Raw genomic sequence first — 20528 nt, 5'->3', positions numbered from 1 at the left:
GGGTGCCCTATGGCCTAGAACTCTGGCTTTCTGGTCTTTTGGGTTGGCATCTTGGCAGGGTTACCTCTGTCTAATACATCAGGTTGCATAATACATCAGCACAGCAATTTTGAATTTAATGGCCAGTAAAAACCCATATTTTTGGAGGTGGGCTGACTTTTCGACTTGGCAAGGAACTAAATAGTATCCTCTGGGAGCAGTCCCGTCTTCAGTCCCTACGTGGACAGGTCCATAATTCTCCCCAGGCTCTGACAGATAATCTCGGGCCTACTCCACCACTCTCGCCCCTTGGAGACTTTAACTAAGAACCCTCACGTTCTATCCATGCATGAAGAATTAGCCAGGGGCCTCACAGTATCACTGCTGTCCCCTAGAAGCTGCAAGCATGCTGACCACACCACCAGGGACCACTGTTCAGCCGGGGTCTGCTCTGCCACTGCCTACCCCACCAATTCACATGCCCCTACCCCCCACAGTAGCCCAACCTAACCTTATATGTTCTGGGGACCAAAACATCAAAGAAAGCCCCTTGCCTGTAGACCACATTCACTGGGGCATGCATGCAATTTTTTCATCTCCTGTACTCATGCCCTCTGTCCATTAAGAGCCCCAGTGTGTTCTTGCCTACCTAAACACCTGAGATCACTTCCCTGCCTTGCTAACACATTCCGCTCTAGAGCTGCTTCTAGCCATGCCACTGGGCTTGGAGCTTCAAGTAATGCCTCTCCCACAGATATTGTTGTTTTTGTTATTGTTATTTTATGTATATGAGTACACTTAACTGTCTTCACATACACCAGAAGAGGGCATTGGATCCCATTACAGATGTTTGTAAGCTACCATGCAACCACTGAGAATTGAACTCAGGATCTCTGGAAGTGCTCTTAACTGTTGAGCCATCTCTCTGGCTCCCACAGATTTTTTTTTTTTTAAAGATTTGTATTTACTTTATGTATATGAGAGTTCTATCTACATATACACCTGTGTTCCAGAAGAGGGCACCAGACCACATTCTAGATGATGAGCCATCATGTGGTTGCTGGGAATTGGACTCAGGACTTCTGGAAGAGCAGTCAGTGCTCTTAACCACTAAGTCATCTCTCCAGCCCCTCTCCCATAGATTTTAAATAGGGGCTGATCCCATCTTGACTGTGACTTTGTACTCTGGCTGGATCCCATCAGAGGGTACCATTGTAAGACTCTGGTGAACCATAGCTTACCAGGGTCTCTCTGAGTAAACGATGCAGAGCTGGGAATCAATGCAAAAAAACAAGAGGAATTTATTGCTCCAGTGCACTGGGGTCGTCCCAGACCTGAAGGAGAGGCGGTGACCACCAGCTGCCCGTTCATGGAGTTTTTATATGGTTTCCAGAGGCAGAATAGAGCATCAGCAACTAGGCACAATATGATTGGCAGAACAGTGTGTCCTTTAAACTGATTGGTCTTTAGAGTGAGGTAGTAGGGGCGTGCTCAGCCTCTCCCTTCTGGCATACTTGCTCTCTGACCTCTTTCTTCCAGGAGGGGAAGGGTCTGGGGGAATTTTCTAATGGCCCTGAGCTGACCTCTTCACCATCTGATTCCTCTGACTAACACATCTCATCCCTGTTCTTACCCTTCCCTTGGCATCCCTATAACTAGGGTACCAATCATGAAGTTCCAGCATGGGGAGAACATCCATTTTCCCACTGGTACATCCCCTTCTTGCTGGGGTGGGACATGGATTCAGCCTTGAGCTGTAGACTTCAGGAGAAACTGCAGCCCTGTATACTTGGACAGCTGTAACAGGGAACAACCCGGGGACCGGCTGCCTCCCTCCCTCCCTCCCTCCCTCCCTCTCTCCCTCCCTCCCTCCCACACCATTCAAGGCAGGTCTGCCCTGTTTCTGCAGAGCTCCCACTAAGTTGACCTACGAAAGGGAGCTGCTGGTCCCTCTTCTGACCTCCCAATCTCAGCCAGGGCTTCCTGTTGGCAGAAATAAGCAGAAGCCAGATAGCAAGGGCGTCTGAGAAGAGCCAGGGCTCTGGGTGGTGGTTTACATGAGAATGCCCGCCCACAGAGGCTCACAGAGCTGAATATTTGGCCACAAGGGAGTGGCGCTCTCTGAAAGGATTAGGAAGTCCTTGTTGGAAGCAGCACCTTGTTGGAAGTGTCCCTGGGGGTGAGCTTTGAGATTCCCAAAAGCCCATTCCAAGCCCAGAGTCTCTTCCTATTGCCTACTGATCCAGCTGTAGAACTCTCAGCTACTTCTCCTATATCATGTCTGCCTGCGTGCCGCCATGCTTCCTGCCTTGCCACCATGCTGATCACAGACTAAACTGTAAGCCAGCCTCCAATTAAACGCCTTCTTTTTATAAGACTCGCTGTGGTCATGGTGTCTCTTCACTGCAACAAACATCGATTAAGACAGCCCCTGCAGAGGCAGGCGGATTTCTGAGTTCGAGGCCAGCCTGGTCTACAGAGTGAGTTCCAGGACAGCCAAGGCTACACAGAGAAACCCTGTCTCGGGAAAAAAAAAAAAAAAAAAAAAAGACAGCCCCCTGCAGCGCTGTGCAGAACAGAACAGGAAATGGAAGTTTGCAGAGAGACAGCAGGGACACCCCAGCAGGACCTCACCCAATCCCAGCTAGGGGCCAAAGAGTCTCCAAGTGCTAGGAAACCCTTACTGAGCAGAGAAACCTGAGCACTTGCTTTTTTACAGACCGAGCTGAGTCACCGCATCAACATCCAGACAGCTAAACTGCAGGAGCGGGACCCTTAGGAGGCTAAGAGTCTCTCAGAGGGCAGAAAACAAACAAAGAAAGTCTGGGACCTGCCTCGTTGATGGCTAGGTGTTCTGCAGCACATTCAGCTACCCATGAAGCAGGTCCAGTGCTCAGTGGGCATCTCATTCGGAAGGCTGTTTAGACCACACGTGGGTTTGGTTCTCCCATCTCCTTGCCTGAATACCAACCAGACTGTCAGAGAGAGCCTCTGCAGCAGATGCAGGCTGGGATGCAGGCTGCTGCCCCTTGAGCCATCGCAGCCAGCAGACCTAGGCATCCTGGAAGGATTGATGGAAGAGAGAAAGCACAGGGACCCTCCAATGAAATAGCTGCAGCATGGACCTGGAGGTGGGGGAGGCCCGCTGCTCTTCTGTGATACTTCTCCATCAGAAAGCAGCTCCAGGCTTGTGAGTGGGTCTTAGTGGAGACATTAACTCAGACTAGAAGGTACTCAAAACGGTAATATCCTCTCCAATAAGTCATACGGGAGGCTGCGCTGGTTTGTTTTATGTCAACTTGACACAAGCTACAGTTATCTGAAAAGAGGGAACCTCAATTGAGAAAATGCCTCCATAAGATCCAGCTGTAGGGCATTTCCTCTATTAGTGATTAATGGGGAGCCCATTGTGGGTAGGGCTGTCCCTGAGCTGCTGGTCCTGGGTTCTATAAGAAAGCAGGGCTGAGCAAACCATGGGGAGCAAGCCAGTCAGCAGCATTCCTCCACGGCCTCTGCATCAGCTCCTGCCTCCAGGTTCCTGCCCTCACTGCTTTTGATGACAAGTTAATATATAGAACTGTGAGTGAAATAACCCTTTCCTCCCCAGCTTGTTTTTGGTCATGGTCTATCACAGCAGAGTCCACGGAAATTGTTTTTGGCATTTCAATCAATAACAGATTGTTGTATAGAACAGCAATGCCATGAAGTCGGATCATTTAGAAGCTGGGAGTATAGCTCAATGGTGTGTGTGTGTGTGTGTGTGTGTGTGCTAGATCATGTGCCTAGCATCCATAAGCCCCTTAGTTCAGTCTCCAGCACCACATAAAGCATGTTTTCCCATCTGGAGAAGTCATATCCAACTTAGTGTAGTGTGGGTTAGCACGCTCTGTGGTACTCAAACACTGGTGGTGTTGCCAAACACGTTTCTCAGACTGTATTCTCATCAGTAAGGGACACATGTATGCATACACATGTATGAACAGGTTTATGAACAGGCAGGTGGACCCAAGGGCCAAGCTATCCAGTGCAAGCAGGTAGTTCAGACTCCCCAAGTCTGTGTTTCTAATGTTTCTACTGCACCAGCCTCTATGGCCTCTCATCAGCTAGTGGGTCATGGTTACAAATGAGTCTACAGACATTCAGGCCCCACCCAGATGCAGGCAGCAGTTACATCACTGGCTACTCAGGAAAACCTTGAGTGACCATGAAGAAGGTGACATCTTGGTGAGGTTGTCACACCTAGAGCAGATCTATACAGAGTCTCAGCCTCCGGGCTACTGAGACTTTGAGCTGAATAATTCCTTAGTGGGTGTCTGGGTGCTCCTGTGCATTGTAAGATGCCTAACAGCATCTTTAGCCTCTACCCATCAGGTGCCAGAACACACAGATATATACATACATACATACATACATACATACCCATACATACACATACACACATGCATACCCATACATGCACATAAACACATACATATACACATACACGGATATACTCATACCTACACATACATACACACATACATGCACACATACAAACAAATATGCATGCACATATATATATACATACACACATACATACACATACATATACACACATACATGCACACATAAACACACATATACACATATATATGCACATAAAAACACACACATGCATACACATGCACATATAAACTCACATACACACATGCATACACATATACACATACATATACATACACATATACACATGCATACACATACATATACACACACATACATACATAGACACATATAAATGCACACATAAACACACATATATAAACACACATATAACACATACACATGCATACACATACATACACATGCATACACATACATACACACACATACAAACACACACGTACACACGCATACCTACACATACATGTGTATACAACATAGCCAGAAATATCTCCAGAAGTTGCCCGTTGCCCTGGATCGAGAAGTCCCCACTCTGCATTACTTTGTGGCCAGCAGCCCTTGAGCTATCAAGCAGGTGAAGGACTTAGGACAGAGGAGAGAGAATGTGGTTAACAATACTTATGGCCAGTATGATGGTTAGTCTTCATTGCCAGTGTGGGTTTAAATAAAAACGTCCTCCGCTGGCTCATGTTCCTGAACATTTGGTCCCCCATGGGTGGCACTCTTTGGGGAGGTTCAGAAGCTATAGTGTTGTGAGAGAACTATGTCACCAGAGCTGAGAATTGAGAGTCTACAGACTTGTACCATTTCCAAGTTATTCTCTCTGCTCTGTGCTTACAAATGCGAGCTCTGAGCTTTCTATTCCTGCCGCTATACTTCTCCATGACAAACTTTTGCCCCCCCCAAAAAAACTGTAAGCCCCCCCCAAAACCCTCTCTTCCTTATATATTACCTTAGTCATGGTGGCTTTGTCATACTTCCTGCCTAGTTCCAGGCTACCCCACCATCAGAGACTTTCCCCCTGGAACTGTAAGCCAGAATAAACTCTGTTTTGTAAGTTGCCTAGTCATGGTGCTTTATCCCAGCAAGAAAAGAAATGAAGACAGTCAGTTTGACTCTATGGTTCTCAACCCGTGGGTCTCGACCCCCACAGATGATGTGTATCAGATGTCCTGCATATCAGGGGTTTGCATTAACAATTCAGAACTATAGCAACATTACAGTTATGAAGTAACAACAAAATAATTGTATGCTTGAGGGTCACCACACCATGAGGAACTCTATTAAAGGGTCACAGCATTAGAAAGACTGAGAACCACTGCCTTGACTGGATTTAGAATTCCCCTATGAGACTGTTGAAGTGTACTTTTGAATGTGTCTGGGCAGGTGTTTCCAGAGAAAATTAATTGAGGAGGAAAGACACGTCCTCAAGGCAGATGACGCCTTCCAGTGGGCAGGGAGCTGAAGAGAATACAAAGGAAAGGAGAGAGCCTACCAGCTGAGGCTCTGCACCCTCTTCCTCTTTGTCTCCATGTCAGCCATGATGTGAATAGCTCTCCTTCCCGACAGGAACCACTGTTCAGACACACAGGGCCAACTAACCAGTGACTGATTTCCCACCTTCAAGTTGTTCTCCTGGGTTATTATTGGTCACAGAGACACAAGAAGAGAAAGCAGGCTGAGCTTAAGAGGGCTTCCTGCCTCTTGCAGAGAGGCTCCAAGTTTGGTGCCTATGCCAGCCAGCTGGCAGCTCCCTGAAACCCAGCTCCACAACCTCTAACCTCATAGGACATCCAAACTCACATGTGCGCACCCCTCCACACACACAAAATCACAAACAAATCTTTAAAAATAAATACACAAATAAATAAAACCTCTAAGCTTGCCCGCAGCGGTCCCCACCCTCCTCTATGGTGTGACCTCTTAAAGGTACTACAATCTTCCAAAACAGCACCGTCAACTCAAGCCAAGTACCCTGCCCTGGTCCTTCAGACTCCATTAGCACAAGCATCCAGTGGTCGGTCCAGTCAAGACAGGTGGGCGAAGGGAAAGGTTGTTGTAGAACATAGCTCTTAAATGCCTCTCCATGACAAGACTTTCCTTGCCCACCCCTCTCTGGGCACAGGGCAGGTGGAAAGCACGAGTTCGAGTCTGCTAGAGTCGTCCTCACTGTTAACGCTGAGTTCTGCACATTTCTATAGCAAGCAATGCTTCTGATGTTCCTCGCCTGTAAATGAGCAGACTCTGGGATGGGTCAATTTGACCCCCTAATTAGCATCACTGGCACCTTCTCTTGTCGCCCAAGCTGCTTATGAGCAAAAGGACTGTGGATCTTGACAGCTTCGTGTATGCCGGCACCGGCCATCTTAAATGCCCCGCGGATGCCTTGAGACAACTACGCAGATCACAGCAGATCGCCTAGGCGTGCTGAGGTCCCAGTCCTAGGCAGGGCTGTTTGAAACAGTTTGTGCCAAACTTTCTGCAGTCACATAGTGAATTAGTTACACTTTGGCTAACTAGGGAGCCTCTCCCCTGGCGGAGTGACTCCTATGGCCCAGGATTATTTAAGCAGGCTGCTTTGCTCCCTCAGAGCTGGCTGTGGGGCAGTCTCCTGTGCTACAGAGGGTTCCTACTGTTACAGTGTCAGAACGAATAAGGTCTTCTGCATGGTCTTGCTCCCCTGACTTTCAGTAGTGTGGTCTGAGCTAAAATGAAGCCACACAGCAGAAGGCAGCCTGTGTGTGACAGCTGAGCCAGCGAATGCCTGAGGCCAAGGCTTGATCAAAAAAGAACTCCAACATCACTCAGGGTCACCCACAGGTTCTACCCAAACACAGCCCAGCCCAGTGTTGTTTTCAAACCCAGTACTGCCAACAGTGGGTTTCCAAACTGCCCAGTGTGAAATCCGCAGTCCCAAGATCGGGACCCCAGCTCAAAGTTCCTGTAACAACTGGTCAGCAGTTGAAGAGGCCCAAGCATTCTCAAAGCAGTCCCAGGGGCTGGTGCTGGACCCACCACTGGTCCACTGAAGAAGTGACACAGTGGTGGCTTTGGTGTGCCACGCAACAGGCAAAGCAGCTACCCACCTGGACCTCCAGCCCATTCTCCAGCAGCGCCTACAGGCCTGAGCGAACATAGTCCTGTAAGCGTGGCGCTACTGCCCAGGACCCGCTAAGAATCCAGGCGAGGAATCCCACCAGCCCGCCAGGATTCGCTCCTAGTGAGAAAGGATACCCACCCCTTAATGATCCCAGCCGCTCCCAGGACCCATTCAGAAACTGCAGCCCCACCTCTCAAATGCTGCCCTAACGGGCGGAGGCAAGTATCCCCTCGCCCAACTCCCCAAGTTATCCTGGTGATAGGGATGACAACCGAAGGAACAGCTGAAGAGTTCCCCAGTGGCTGAGCAGAAAGAAGCAGCAGAGTGGAAGTAGGGATGACGCTGTCAAGTGCGTGCCCACACGAGATGCATGCATGAGACTTACCGCTAGGGGGCGCCACCTGCCACTGCTTCCACCCACCCGCACTGAAGTGAAGCCCACATTTCTAGAGACCCCAGCTTTAGAAGAGCTTCTTGCCTACCTTGGACTTTTTTCCGGTAGCGTAAAAGAACCCTCTGGCAGTGGCTGGGTGGCAGTTTGCTGGCCCCTCCACCGGCTTAGACGAAGGAATTGGACTTCAGGGGCTTCTGCTTTCCCATGAATTTTTTGAGGAGCTTATCTTGGGAATTTTGCCATAAAGACTTCCCGTTCATTATAAAAATATTGTATGTCATGTTCGCTGGAGGAAACCTAAAACGAAGAAAACAAACCACACCGCTTACTAAACACACAGGAAGGCCACTGTCTGCCTTTTGGGTGGGGACGGAGGCTACAGTTTCTGATGGATCTGAATTCTGTTACCTCAGCGAAGGTCTGTCCTGAATGACATGCCCTCTGACCCAGGGTCACAAGGTGCCTCTAAGAAACGCCTCCATTAGCTGGGCGGTGGTGGCGCACGCCTTTAACCCCAGCACTTGGGAGGCAGAGGCAGGCAGATTTCTGAGTTTGAGGCCAGCCTGGTCTACAGAGTGAGTTCCAGGGCAGCCAGGGCTATACAGAGAAACCCTGTCTCAAAAAACCAAAAGAAAGAAAGAGAAAGAAAGAAAGAAAGAAAGAAAGAAAGAAAGAAAGAAAGAAAGAAAGAAAGAAAGAAACAAAGAAAGAAACAAAGAAAGAAACAAAGAAACAAAGAGAAACGCCTCCATTGCTTGCTTTTCTCCCACATCCCCCATTCGCCCTAACCAGTTCTTTCCCAAGAGAAAACAGCTGAGCCAAGGATGGGCCCTGGTCAGGGATGTAAGGTGAGCCAAGCTTAATTTCAGACCCCTCAAATCCAGGTTCCTCTTTTGCTCCAGGAGCCCCCATCCCTGTCTCAGACAAGTGAGCAGACAAGTAGCTGTTGGCTCCTCTGCTTGGGCAGACTAAGTGCCAGAGGCCTTGGCACTTAGAGAAGGGAGTGATAAGCTCTCAAGGAGAAAGTTATCTACCATCACCTCAGACCCAAAATGAAGGGTGACAAGATGAGTGTCACCACAGGAGGTGGCCTGTAGCTGGCTGCTTCCCATCAGGAGTGTGTGTCTCAGAGGATGCAGAGGGGTGCTCATAATTTTGAAAGCGGTGGCGCGTATGCTTTTCTTTCACGTTATTTGCTTCTGGTGTCTGCCTAAGGTCCCTGTCTGTGCCTAAACCCTGTCTTTGCCCGCTTGAGGTTCCTGCCGCGCCAGGCATTAACCCATTGTTGACAGGATCGTGAGACAGTCTAGGAAGAGTGGCTGTCTGGCAGCTACTAGAGACACAGTCTTGTCAGCACAGGCAACCCAGCGTACACTGACTGAATTCAGCCTCGCTCTCTCCCCCATGCAGCCTCCCCACTCTGCACCTTCTCATAGCCGCGCTTTGGCTTTTTTTTTTGCATCTAGAATCTGTAGCCAGGTGTGATGGCGCACGCCTTCAGCCCCAGCATTCCAGAGGCAGAGGCAAGTAGATCTCTGAGTTGAAGGCCAGCCTGGTCTACAGAGTGAGTTCTGGGACAGCCAGGGCTACACAGAGAAACCCTGTTTCAGGGGGAGGGGGAGGGGGAGGAGAAGAGATTCCTAGTTCCCAGTCTTCTAGTCAGAGGCTCTGCCATCTCCCCTCCAGTTCCCTCTTGGTGTGAGGAAACCTGGCTAATCTGCGTGGCCTTGAGAAGTAAGCATGGCCCACATCAGGGGCTCCAGAGCCTCAGAGTGCCTCAGAATTGCCAGATCGCACCCAAAACCCATCACCTGGGAACTTTTATTGACCGTGCTAGGAGATGCCAGGACATAACAGGAAGACATTCCTGCCTTCCCAACATCGGGGGTAAAAAGCAACTGTGCTTCAAACCCCGTGAGCCATTTGTTTGGTTAAAAACAAAACAAAAACAAAAACAAAAACCCACTTGGGGGGGCACGGGTTCAAGATAGGGTCTCTCTGTGTAGCCCTGGCTGTCCTGAAACTCACTCTGTAGACCAGGCTGGCCTCGAACTCTGAAATCCTCCTGGGTGCTGGGATTAAAGGCGTGCACCACCACTGCCTGGCAAAACCCACTTATTTTAACTTGCATATATGGGTGTTTTGCCAGCAAGTACCGAATGCATGCAGTGCCCTGGGAGGCCAGAAGAGGGCACTGGATTCTCCTAGAACTGGAACCGAAAGTGGTTATGACCCACCTGTGCAGAGAGGAACCTGAGCCATCTCTCCACCACCCAACTCCTTGAATTCTTAGCAGACAGATGTCAAGAGCCACTCACTTTGGCTGTTTCCGCCTTTTATACATGACCAGTGTGAACACCACCAGCACCGTCACCAGGAGGACTGCCGCCATGGCAATGGTAGCAGAGATGATGTTCCTCTGCAGGAAGCTCAGCAGCTGTCCGCACGGTAGACTCTCCCTGGAGGCACCTAAATAGGAAGACACAAGGAGAGGAAGCTGGAGGAGGCCTGAATCCATCCCTGACAGACGACTCGCAACCAGGACAACCCGGCGGACGGCCTTGCTCAGAGCAGTATACATACTAGCACCTCAGCCACTGGCTTCAAAAGTCCAGCTGGGGAAGGGACAGGCCTGGTCGCCAGTGACAAGCTGAGATTCAGAGGGTGTGGACCGACAAGCAGCAGCACATTCGTGAAGGAGAATGAACAAACCATAATGTGCAGGAAGCAAGAAGACAGGAGGTGAGGTCCGTGGGGAGGCAGAGCGTGAAGAGGGTGGAGAGGAGGCAGGAACGTCCTACTTCAAAGGCTTGGAAATTCACAGACTGACAGTGTAGTTCAATGGTGACCCAATTGTTTAACATGCAGGAGACGCCGGATTAAATCTCCGGCACAGGAAACTGGACAGCAAAGGGTCGAGTACTTGAATTTCAGCTACTCACCTGGCAGTGGCCAAAATTTGTCTCTACTACCCCTCCTTCCTGTCCCGCCAGCTTTTAGAAATTCTACTGCAGATTCAGTCTGCCTTGTGTGATTGAACGTCTTGACTGTGATCTTGATTCAACGGAGACACACACAGGAGATTAGAATGAGTGCTCGTGTGGGGGGGGGAGGTTATTCCCATGGTTGACATGTGAGACAGTGACAGAAGGCAGAGATCCATCTTGAATTTGGGTGGCACTCTCTGAAAGGCTAAAACTAGGAGAGGAGGAAGCCAGCCAAAGAAAGGAGGCATTTTCCTCTACTTCCCCGCCAGCATGTAGTCAGTGGCTGTTCTCCACCATGCTTTTCTGCCTCATCAGAGCCTCACAACAAGGGGACAGCTGACCATAGACTGGCACCTCTGAAATCCAGAGCCAAGATAAACTCTTGAATTTGTTCCTCTCACGTATTTGCTATAGTGATGAAAAACTGACCAAGATTGTGATTTGAAAGATTCCTGTCATCCTGTGTAGATGGTGCCAGAGATGGCCTTGACTTCTGACAACCCTCTGGGGACTTTGAGAGATCACGAGGCTGGCTTTGGAATGCCAGCTGACATTTGTGGACTTGCGGGGAGGCTGTCTCTGATTCCATTTGTAATCTGGTCAGAGGAAGTGGAGGGTTTGAGGGCTGGCGGTGGGGGGGAGATATGTTGAGAGAAATGAGCATTCATGTGACAAATGCTGAAGAGATTGGGCAACGCAGGCAGAGAGTTCTGCCCAAGGGCTTTCTTGGGTTAGGGGGGAAATCGGGAGCCCAAACCTCCCCCCCCCAAGGTCCATGAGGGGTATCTCTGAGGGTTATGCTGCAATAATTCAGCACTAGCAAGTTTAAAATTACATTTTCTTTATTTCGTGTGTTTGGGTATGTATGTAAGTGTGCCTACACTCGCCATGCACACGTGTAGCCAATTTGTGGGAGTCAGTTCTCTTCTTCTACCATGAGGGTCTGGAGGATTGAACTCCAGTTGCCAGGCTTGGTGGTTAATTCCCGAAAGTGAGGAAGGAATAACAGGGTAGACGGAGCGGCTGTATGGGCACGGTACCAGCCTGGGCTCAGCCTCTCCCCGCTATCAACAAGTGTGGGCTCAGTCAACCTAACAAGAAGGAAGAAGCTGGACCCATAGGAGACTAGATTAACCTAGAACAGCCTTAGGACCCAGCAGGGGCAGCGGCTCAGACGAGGATCCCACATTCTAAATGACCCTGGCTATCTAGAAAAAAACAAACAAACATGAAAATCCTTTAGAAAAAATGATCAACTTTTTCAAATGTATTTAATTCATAATGTGTAGACCCTATGACTTGTCTGTTTTCTGTTTTGTTTTTTAAGACAGTCTCACTATGTAGCCCAGGCTGGCCTCAAACTCATGATCCTCCTGCCTCAGCCTATAGGTATGTGACCCACACAAGGTGACTACACATTTCTGCAGGTGATTTAAAGGTACAGTGACTCTATTCGGCTAAAATACCATGAAATAAAGAAGACATGTCCTGGAACCTTCCATACTTGAGACTTAGACCATATCTTAAGGATGATACCTCGAGTGCTTTTTTGGAGTGTTTCACTGTCTTCAACAGTCAGTTGAGGGCTCACATCCCTGTTGAATAGAGATGGTTCTTTATTCTCAGCAATATGAGCTACAAAAGACAAAAGAGAAGTCTAGATTGAATGCCGCCCAAAGGTCCACATACTAAAGACTCAGTCAGGGGGGTCTCTTAGAAGGTACCAGAACCTATAGGGGGTGGAGTCTGTGGAAGGTTTTAAGGCTATGCCCTAGAGGATTCTGGAATCCTACCTCCTCTTCTTCTTCCTCCTCCTCCTCCTCCTCCTCTTCCTCCTCCTCTTCTTCCTCCTCCTCCTCCTCTTCCTCCTCCCCCTTCTCTTCCTTCTCTTCCTCTTCCTCCTCCTCTTCCTCTTCTTCTTCTTCTTCTTCCTCCCTTCCTCTCTCCCTTTTCTCTCCCTCTCCCTTCTCTCCTTGGACATGGAGAGTCGGATTTGATCTCTCACACACTCCTACCATGTTGCTCTACCTCCCCACAGGCCCCAGACATGGAAACATGGGTAGCCATAGGTTAGAATTTCTAAAGGTGTCAGTCAGCATCCTCTAAGCTGATCATGCCAGGTATTTTATTATAGGGATGGAAAGATAACATTAACAGTTTTACCTATGCTCATTGGCCAGTTCTGTTTTTATAATAAAGAAGCTTGTGTGTGTGTGCGCACACGTGAACATGCATGCTTGCATGTACGCAAGTGTGTGGGTGCATGTGTGTCATGTGTGTGGGTGGCATGTGCACACCTGGGTGTGTGCATGTCACAGCACATGTGTGGAAGCCAGAGGGCAGTCTTCACCTTTCCTATTGTTTGAGACGGGGGCCTCTCTGTTGCCAGCCACTGTGTGTGCCAGGCAAGCTGCCCCTGAAGCTTCCAGGGGTCCTCCTACCCTCACCTCCCATCTCACCCCTACAGCACTGGCTCACACATGCACATGCGCCCACATACAGCTTTCTGTGAGTTACGGGGATTCTAACCTGGGTCCTTAGATTGTGTGGCAAACACTTTTGCCCTATCCCTTAAGCAGCTTGTTCTACAGTCCAAGGAAAGAGGAAAGGGGGATTTGGGGGGCGTCTGGGTGTTCTAGAGCACGACAGTGTTTTGGTTTTATTTATAAGCCAGCACATTCACCCGCTCATGGCTGAGACAATGACTCCCATAAGGAAGGCTTGTTAAACACCATTGCTGGGCCCCACTTGAGAGTCCCTGACTCTATAGGTCTCAGCAGACTTGAGAGTGTGCATGGCTCACAGATAGTGCTGCTGCCTGTGGGGACACAGGGCATCTAGCCTGGGCTGGAGCCTCTCTGAACTCTGGTTTCTGTCCCCATTTGTATAAAATATAGATGCTATGACTTGCCCTATGGTTGCAGAATGTTTGTACAATCCACAAAGACCTAAAAAAAATGAGAAAATGAACCACACCAAGATATCTATTGGCATCTCCAAATGACATAACGCCCTTAGGAGAAAGAGGCAGGTTTGGAAATGAAAAACCTTTGCATCCCGGCTCTGCCTCTGGCTATCTGTGACCCGTGTGAATAAGAGGGCTGCCAAAATCCCTGGGGGCATTTGGTCCAGGGAAATGGGAGGCCAAGAGCTGTCTTTGGCAGACATGGGAAGATCCCAGAAACAGTGTTATAAGTGATCTGAGCTGTTCCATGGAACAATCTGGAAGCCATGGGCAGGAGCCCTGAAAAGATCTGCATGGTCTGTGTGAATTGGAAAGGAAAACTAACAAAAACAAATGGGCAGGGTAAGAAAGTGACTTCCACACCCCTAGACAACCTCAAGCCAAGCTGTGGCTCCAGGGACCAGGAGATAAACCTGAAACCTCAAGAGGAAATGGGGGGGGAGGGGAGCTTCCTGAATCTTTGGGCAGGTTCACAAAGGAAACAAGACTAGTTGGCATGGGATAAAGGATATTAAGTGTGTGGTAAGAGATTCCCCAACGTTCTCATCATTCTTTCTTTCTTTCTTTTTTAAGATGTATTTATTATATGTGAGTACACTGTAGCTGTCTGCAGACACACCAGAAGAGGGCAACAGATCTCATTACAGATGGTTGTGAACCACCATGTGGTTACTGGGAATTGAACTCAGGACCTTTGGAAGAGCAGTCAGTGCTCTTAACTGCTGAGTCATCTCTCAAGCCCAGTTCTTGTCATCCTTAGAAAAGAAAGGGGGCTGGTGAGGTGGCTCACTGGGTAAGAGCATCCGACTGCTCTTCTGAAGGTCTGGAGTTCAAATCCCAGCAACCACATGGTGGCTCACAACCATCCGTAACAAGATCTGACGCCCTCTTCTGGAGTGTCTGAGGACAGCTACAGTATACTTATAATAAATAAATAAATCAAAAAAAAAAAAAAAAAAAAAAAAAAAAAAAAAAAAAAAAAGAAAGAAAGAAAAGAAAAGAAAAGAAAGGGATCCATTCATTTTCCAAGTTGGCTTAGGAAGGTTTAACTTAATATGCCTGGCAATAAGTTGACTTTGAATGTGGCAACTCATTACAGGGATCAGCAGCCAGAGACCGAGTGTGGCTGATATGGTGTCAGTCCTGAGGGCTGCTGCATCGCCTAGTCTTTCAGAAGCTTGTATAAAGAGTGCTTCTGTATGGGGAGATAGGCTAAGCCAGGGAATTTGCTTGGCACATAAGTACGAGGAGCTGAGCCTGCCCCTCAGGGCCCATGAAAGAAATGGCAGGCATGGCGGTGAACATCTGAAAGCCTGCTGTTCTGGAGAGACAGAGACGGGGCATCCCTGGGGCTTGCCAATCAACCAGGCCTACTTGCTGAGTTACAGGCTATCGAAAACCCACCTCAAAAATCAAGGGGAGGCCAACGGGATGGTTCGGTGGATAAAGGTGCCTGCCGCCAAGCCTGAAGACCTAAGTTCAAGCTCAGCATCCACATAATACAAAGAAAGAACATGCTCCTGAGACCTCCCATGTACACTGGGTGCTCTCTCTGTCTCCGTCTCTCTCTGTCTCTGTCTCTGTCTCTGTCTCTCTGTCTCTGTCTCTCTCTCTCTCTCTCTGTCTCTCTCTTCTCTCTCTCTCTCTCTCTCTCTCTCTCTCTCTCTCACACACACACACACACACACATAACATAATTTAATTTTTTTTAAACCGGAAAGATGGCTCAACAGTTAAAAGCATTTGATATTCTTACAGAGGACCTGAGTTTGGTTCCCAGCACCTACCTGGCAGCTCACAACCATTTGAATCTCTACTTCCAGGTTATCTGGCACCCTCTTCTGGCCTCCTCAAGTCCCAGGCACTCCCACAGTGCACAGACATGCACAGACAAAACAGCTATACTCACAACATAAACATATTGCTGCTGTATGTGCTCAGAATCAAACTCAGGTTCTCTGCAAGAGCGATAAGCACTTTTAATTGCTGCACCACCTCTCCAGATCTCCACATTATTTTTTGAGACAGGGTTTCTCACAGGAATCCATAAATTGACTCTAGGGACTAGCCAATAGACCTCAAGGGTCCTCATCTCTGCCGTCCTAGCACTGGAGTGGAGGTGCGTGCCACGGTACCCGGCTTCTCACATGGGTCCTGGGGATCCCACCTCAGATCCTTCTATTGGGCAGCAAGCGTTTTTACCAGTGCCACTATCTCACCAGCACAAACAATCAGTTTACATTGTGAAAATAAGTTTGGTGTTAATCAACTTATAGTGCAATTGCTTCCTTTATAAAAACAAATAACACGGAATTGGCTTCAAACCTAATGTAGTAGCCCACTACATACCTTGAGTTCTACAAAGAAAGGGGGAGGAAAAGAAGGCTAGTGTGTACTTAAGATTGTGGCCATGTGCTGAAACAAGGCTCTATAAGGGAGGAAAATATCAATATGCTTATTAAAGTGACACTAAAGTGAGGTCTTCTTTGCTACTGGGCAAACATTCTAGAAAAACCTATCAAGAAGGCAGGTTAGGAACTTCCTTAAGGTTTAAGATGAGATATCAAATTTGTACTGGGGAGCTGAGCCCAACAGGGTACCTGGCCCCTGCTAGTGAAACAATAGGGGGCAAGAAACAAGTGCCCATATTTAAAAACTATCTCATACTCTGAATGCTTTAGAAGGGGAAACACTGTCTTTGTTGCTGTTCAATGACAAATATTCTGAGTACATCATCAATCCATTCAGCCCAAGGCAGGTTGACCGGAGACAGCTCCCCACCGAGGGACACTGGGGTAAGTGTCTAAAGATAACACCTGGAGAAGGTTGCTCTGGCTGACAAAACAAAACACAAACACAAACTAGACTTAACTGGTAGCCCTGTCATTCTCTATTTGTGGGCCAGCCCTGCCCCCTGCTGGACGCTAGACTTGCATCTGGTTATTTAACCATCCCCTAGATAGGAAACTCACAGGGAGTAACAATGTGGCCACACAGAGTAACAATGTTGCCACATCAGTTACAACGCTGCCACCCCAGTCTGCTGTGGAGATAAAATGAGTAAATACGGAAGAAAACTCCAAGAGCGGACAGCTGGTGAGTGCTCACTCTGTTGGCACAATAGCGATTATTATTGTGCAGGTCGCCCCCAGGTCCATTTATTAAATAACATTCAGATCAGCAGTTCATATGCCCTAATGCCTCCATGAGGCAGAGTCTAGCCTGTATTAAACAGTGCTATGATCTGCCTTACTGTCATTTAGAAGCATGGAATGTATAAATGACGACTATGAGGAGATGACATACATGCAGATACTCAACATACCCATAAAAATACATAAATCTCAAAAAACAAACCTACCACAGCAAATAGTAATTGAAGAATTCATCCTCAATATGTAGAAATATGTATATACCTCTGTATGTGTTTGAGTAGAGAGGGAGATAGATGAGAGATAGAGATAGATAGATAGATAGATGGATGGATAGATAATCTCTCTTATATTAGTCCCATAACTTCTATCTTACTCAGGAAACATTACAAGCATTTCCTGCTGAGTTAGGTACTAGACAGAGTGTAATTGTATTTCCACTGCTCATAAAGATTATCTTGGAGATAGTAACAATGTAATTAACGAGTGTGGGTGAGAGACTCTGTAATTTGTAAAGTAAAACTATATCTGCAGATGTCATATCACACACACACACACATACTCATATTAATATACAAGAATTGAGTAAGGTCCGCTCTTAGTTTGCTTCTCCAGTGCTGTGATAAACATCATGGTTGAGAGCAACTTGGAGAACAAAAGGGTTCACACGGCTCACAGCTTACAGTCCATCATCACAGGAAACCGAGGCAGGAACCTGGAGGCAGGACTGAGGTAGAGACCACAGAGGCATGCTGGCATGCTGCTTTCTCACTCGCCTTTCTACACAACCCAGGACCACAGCCCTCTACAGACCCTCCTGCATTGGTTAGAAAAAAAAGAAAATGTCCCCCCCCCCAGACATGCCCATGAGCCAATCTCATGGAGGCAATCCCTCAGTTGAAGTTCCCTCTTCCCAGGTCACACTCAAGTTTGTGTCAGGATGACAAAACCAACCAGCACAGATGTTCTAAGAACAGGAAATGACCATGCATAAACCAGTTTTCTTCCTAACAAAATTTTAACTTAGTAGCATATAGAATAATAGGGAAATCTTCACTTACAATAACAATACATAAAAGTATAATTTAGCAAATAAACATGCTTATACACACATAATGGTATATATACACACATTATATATATACATACACATAGACAGATATATATACATACATACAGATATACATACACACATATATAGATAGATGATAGATAGATAGATAGATAGACAGACAGACAAACAGATAGACATATACACTCCTATAGCTAGATAAAAATAGGGAACACACTGAAGAAGGCAAAGACATGCTTGAAAATTTGTCCATGATATCTCCATTTCTAGCCTGGGGTGATTCAACACCGGTTTTTCCAAAATGATGGAGAAAAATACAAACAAGCTTTTAATAAAATTAGACAGGATGGTGGTAAAGTTCATATGGAAAAACTATTATACAAAATAGCCAGAAAACCACTGGGGAGGGGGTGGGAAACCCAGAAGCTATAAAGGGTCCTACAAGATGTTTAAGCAAAATATTTTAGCCCCCTATTAAAACTGTGTGATGATGTTGCACAAGGAGATGAATAGGAAGCTTAGATAGAACCCCAGAGTGTGTGTGTCGGGGGGGGTTACTCCATGATAAAGGAGACATATCAGACCACTGTCATTAGGACAGACTTTCTAAAAAAATGACACTGAGACAACTGGTAGTCATGTCATGGAAAAAAATGGGCTGATTGTATCTAAAAACTGTTTAGTGAAAAGCTTCATGTTTCAGATTTGTTATCTTTTCTTGGACCTGGCATTGCAGACACAGGTAACAAGGGAAAAGTAGTCATTTTGGCCCTCGCCCACTCCTTAAGCCATTGTCTCTAGGCCTCGCTCAAGGTATGTCTAGTTATCTACCGATGGGCTGCCCAATTATATTTAACATATCATTGACATGGTATTTATAGGAAACAAAGTCAGGGATATTAGAAATACTCATTTTAGGGGCTGGAGAAATGGCTTAGTGGTTAAAAGCACCGATTGTTCTTCCAAAGGTCCTGAGTTCAAATCCCAGCAACCACATGGTGGCTCACAACCATCCATGACAAGATCTTACACCCTCTTCTGGAGTGTCCGAAGACAGCTACAATGTACTTACATATAATAAATAAATATTTTTTAAAAAAGAAAGAAATACTCATTTTAGCTAGGCAGCAGCGGTGCACACCTTTTATCCCAGCACTTGGGAGACAGAGACAGGGGAATCACTGAGTTTGAGGACAGCCAGAGTGAATTCCAGGACAGCCAGGGCAAGAAACAGAAGGGAAGAGAAAGATTTTAAAAGGTATTTGTTGGGATGGAGGGGAAGGGGAGAAGACCCCCATAAACCCCTATATTTGAATGCTTGGTCATCAGGGCACGGTACTATTTGAGAAAAATTAGAGGCATGGCCTTGTTGGAGGAAGTGTGCCACAGGGAGAATGGGCTTTGAGGTGTCAAAAGCCCAAACCAGGCCCAGTGTCTCTCTGCTGTTCCTGCTGTCTGCAGATCCAGATAGAGAATTCCCAGCTCCTTCTCCAGCACCATGCCTGCCTGTGTGCCTCCAGGCTCCTGTCATGATAGTGGTGGACTAAACCTCTGAAGTATAAGCCAGCCTCAATTAAATATTTCCTTTTATAAGACTTGCCATGGTCGTGGTGTCTCCTCACAGCAATAGAACACTAAGACAGGGCTTTTTGCTTGTTATTACTGTTGGTTGGTTTGAGGATTTTTAATAGTTAATTTGTGTATGTGGGGTGTGTGTGCGTGTGTGTGTGTGTGTGTGTGTGTGTGTATTATGCCATTTATGTGTTGCCATTGGAGACCAGAAGATGGTGTCAGATGCCCAGGAACTAAAAGTTATTGTGGTTGAGAGCTGCATGGTGTGGGATCTGGGAACTGAACTCAGGACTTCTGGAGAGTAGCCAGTGAGCTTACCCACAGACCATCTCTCCAGCTCTTTCTTTTGTTTTTTGAGACAAGATCTTATGTGGCCTAGGCTGACCTCAAACTCACCATGTAGTCAAGGAAGGATGCAATGCCATATTTTCTCTCTCAAATTACTCAGGTCCATGAAATTATAAAGTGTGTATAGTGGATGTTATTAATGCTACTCAGGGTCTGGGCCACCAGGAACAGTGAACTCTACTCCCAAATAAGTTACTTTCTGCCAAATGTCATCCAGAATGGCAGAACATGCCTAACCCTGCAAATCACAGACTCCATAGCTGATAGAAATTACAGCAAGGGGTTTAGACACTTTCTTCAGTTCTCACTTTGGCAGTAACCCATCAGTAGTTGTTTTTCCAGAATGTTCAGATCACAGCATAGAACACCCAATACAACACAGCCTATAAGAACACACAAACGGGGCTGGAGAGATGGCTCAGTAGTTAAGAGCACTGACTGCTCTTCCAAAGGTCCTGAGTTCAAATCCCAGCAACCACATGGTGGCTCACAACCATCTGTAATGATATTTGGCTC

General features: G+C 47.2%; 1 protein-coding gene across 1 annotated transcript in view; it reads right to left on the bottom strand.

Moving 5' to 3' along the window:
• C5H2orf92 (chromosome 5 C2orf92 homolog) overlaps positions 1 to 20528 on the bottom strand; it is a 36484-nt gene that overhangs the window by 1475 nt on the left and 14481 nt on the right. Inside the window, exons 6-8 of the mRNA XM_021199441.1 lie at positions 12440 to 12538; positions 10235 to 10385; positions 8005 to 8213 (exon numbers count right to left, since the gene is read on the bottom strand). Of these exons, the coding sequence (XP_021055100.1) occupies positions 8081 to 8213; positions 10235 to 10385; positions 12440 to 12538 (383 nt within the window). The 3' untranslated portion in view covers positions 8005 to 8080. The remainder of the gene's footprint in view (positions 1 to 8004; positions 8214 to 10234; positions 10386 to 12439; positions 12539 to 20528) is intronic.

Source organism: Mus pahari, chromosome 5 (genome assembly GCF_900095145.1).
Source record: "Mus pahari chromosome 5, PAHARI_EIJ_v1.1, whole genome shotgun sequence".
Classification (NCBI taxonomy): domain Eukaryota; kingdom Metazoa; phylum Chordata; class Mammalia; order Rodentia; family Muridae; genus Mus; species Mus pahari.
This window is presented reverse-complemented; position numbering and strand designations above follow the sequence as displayed.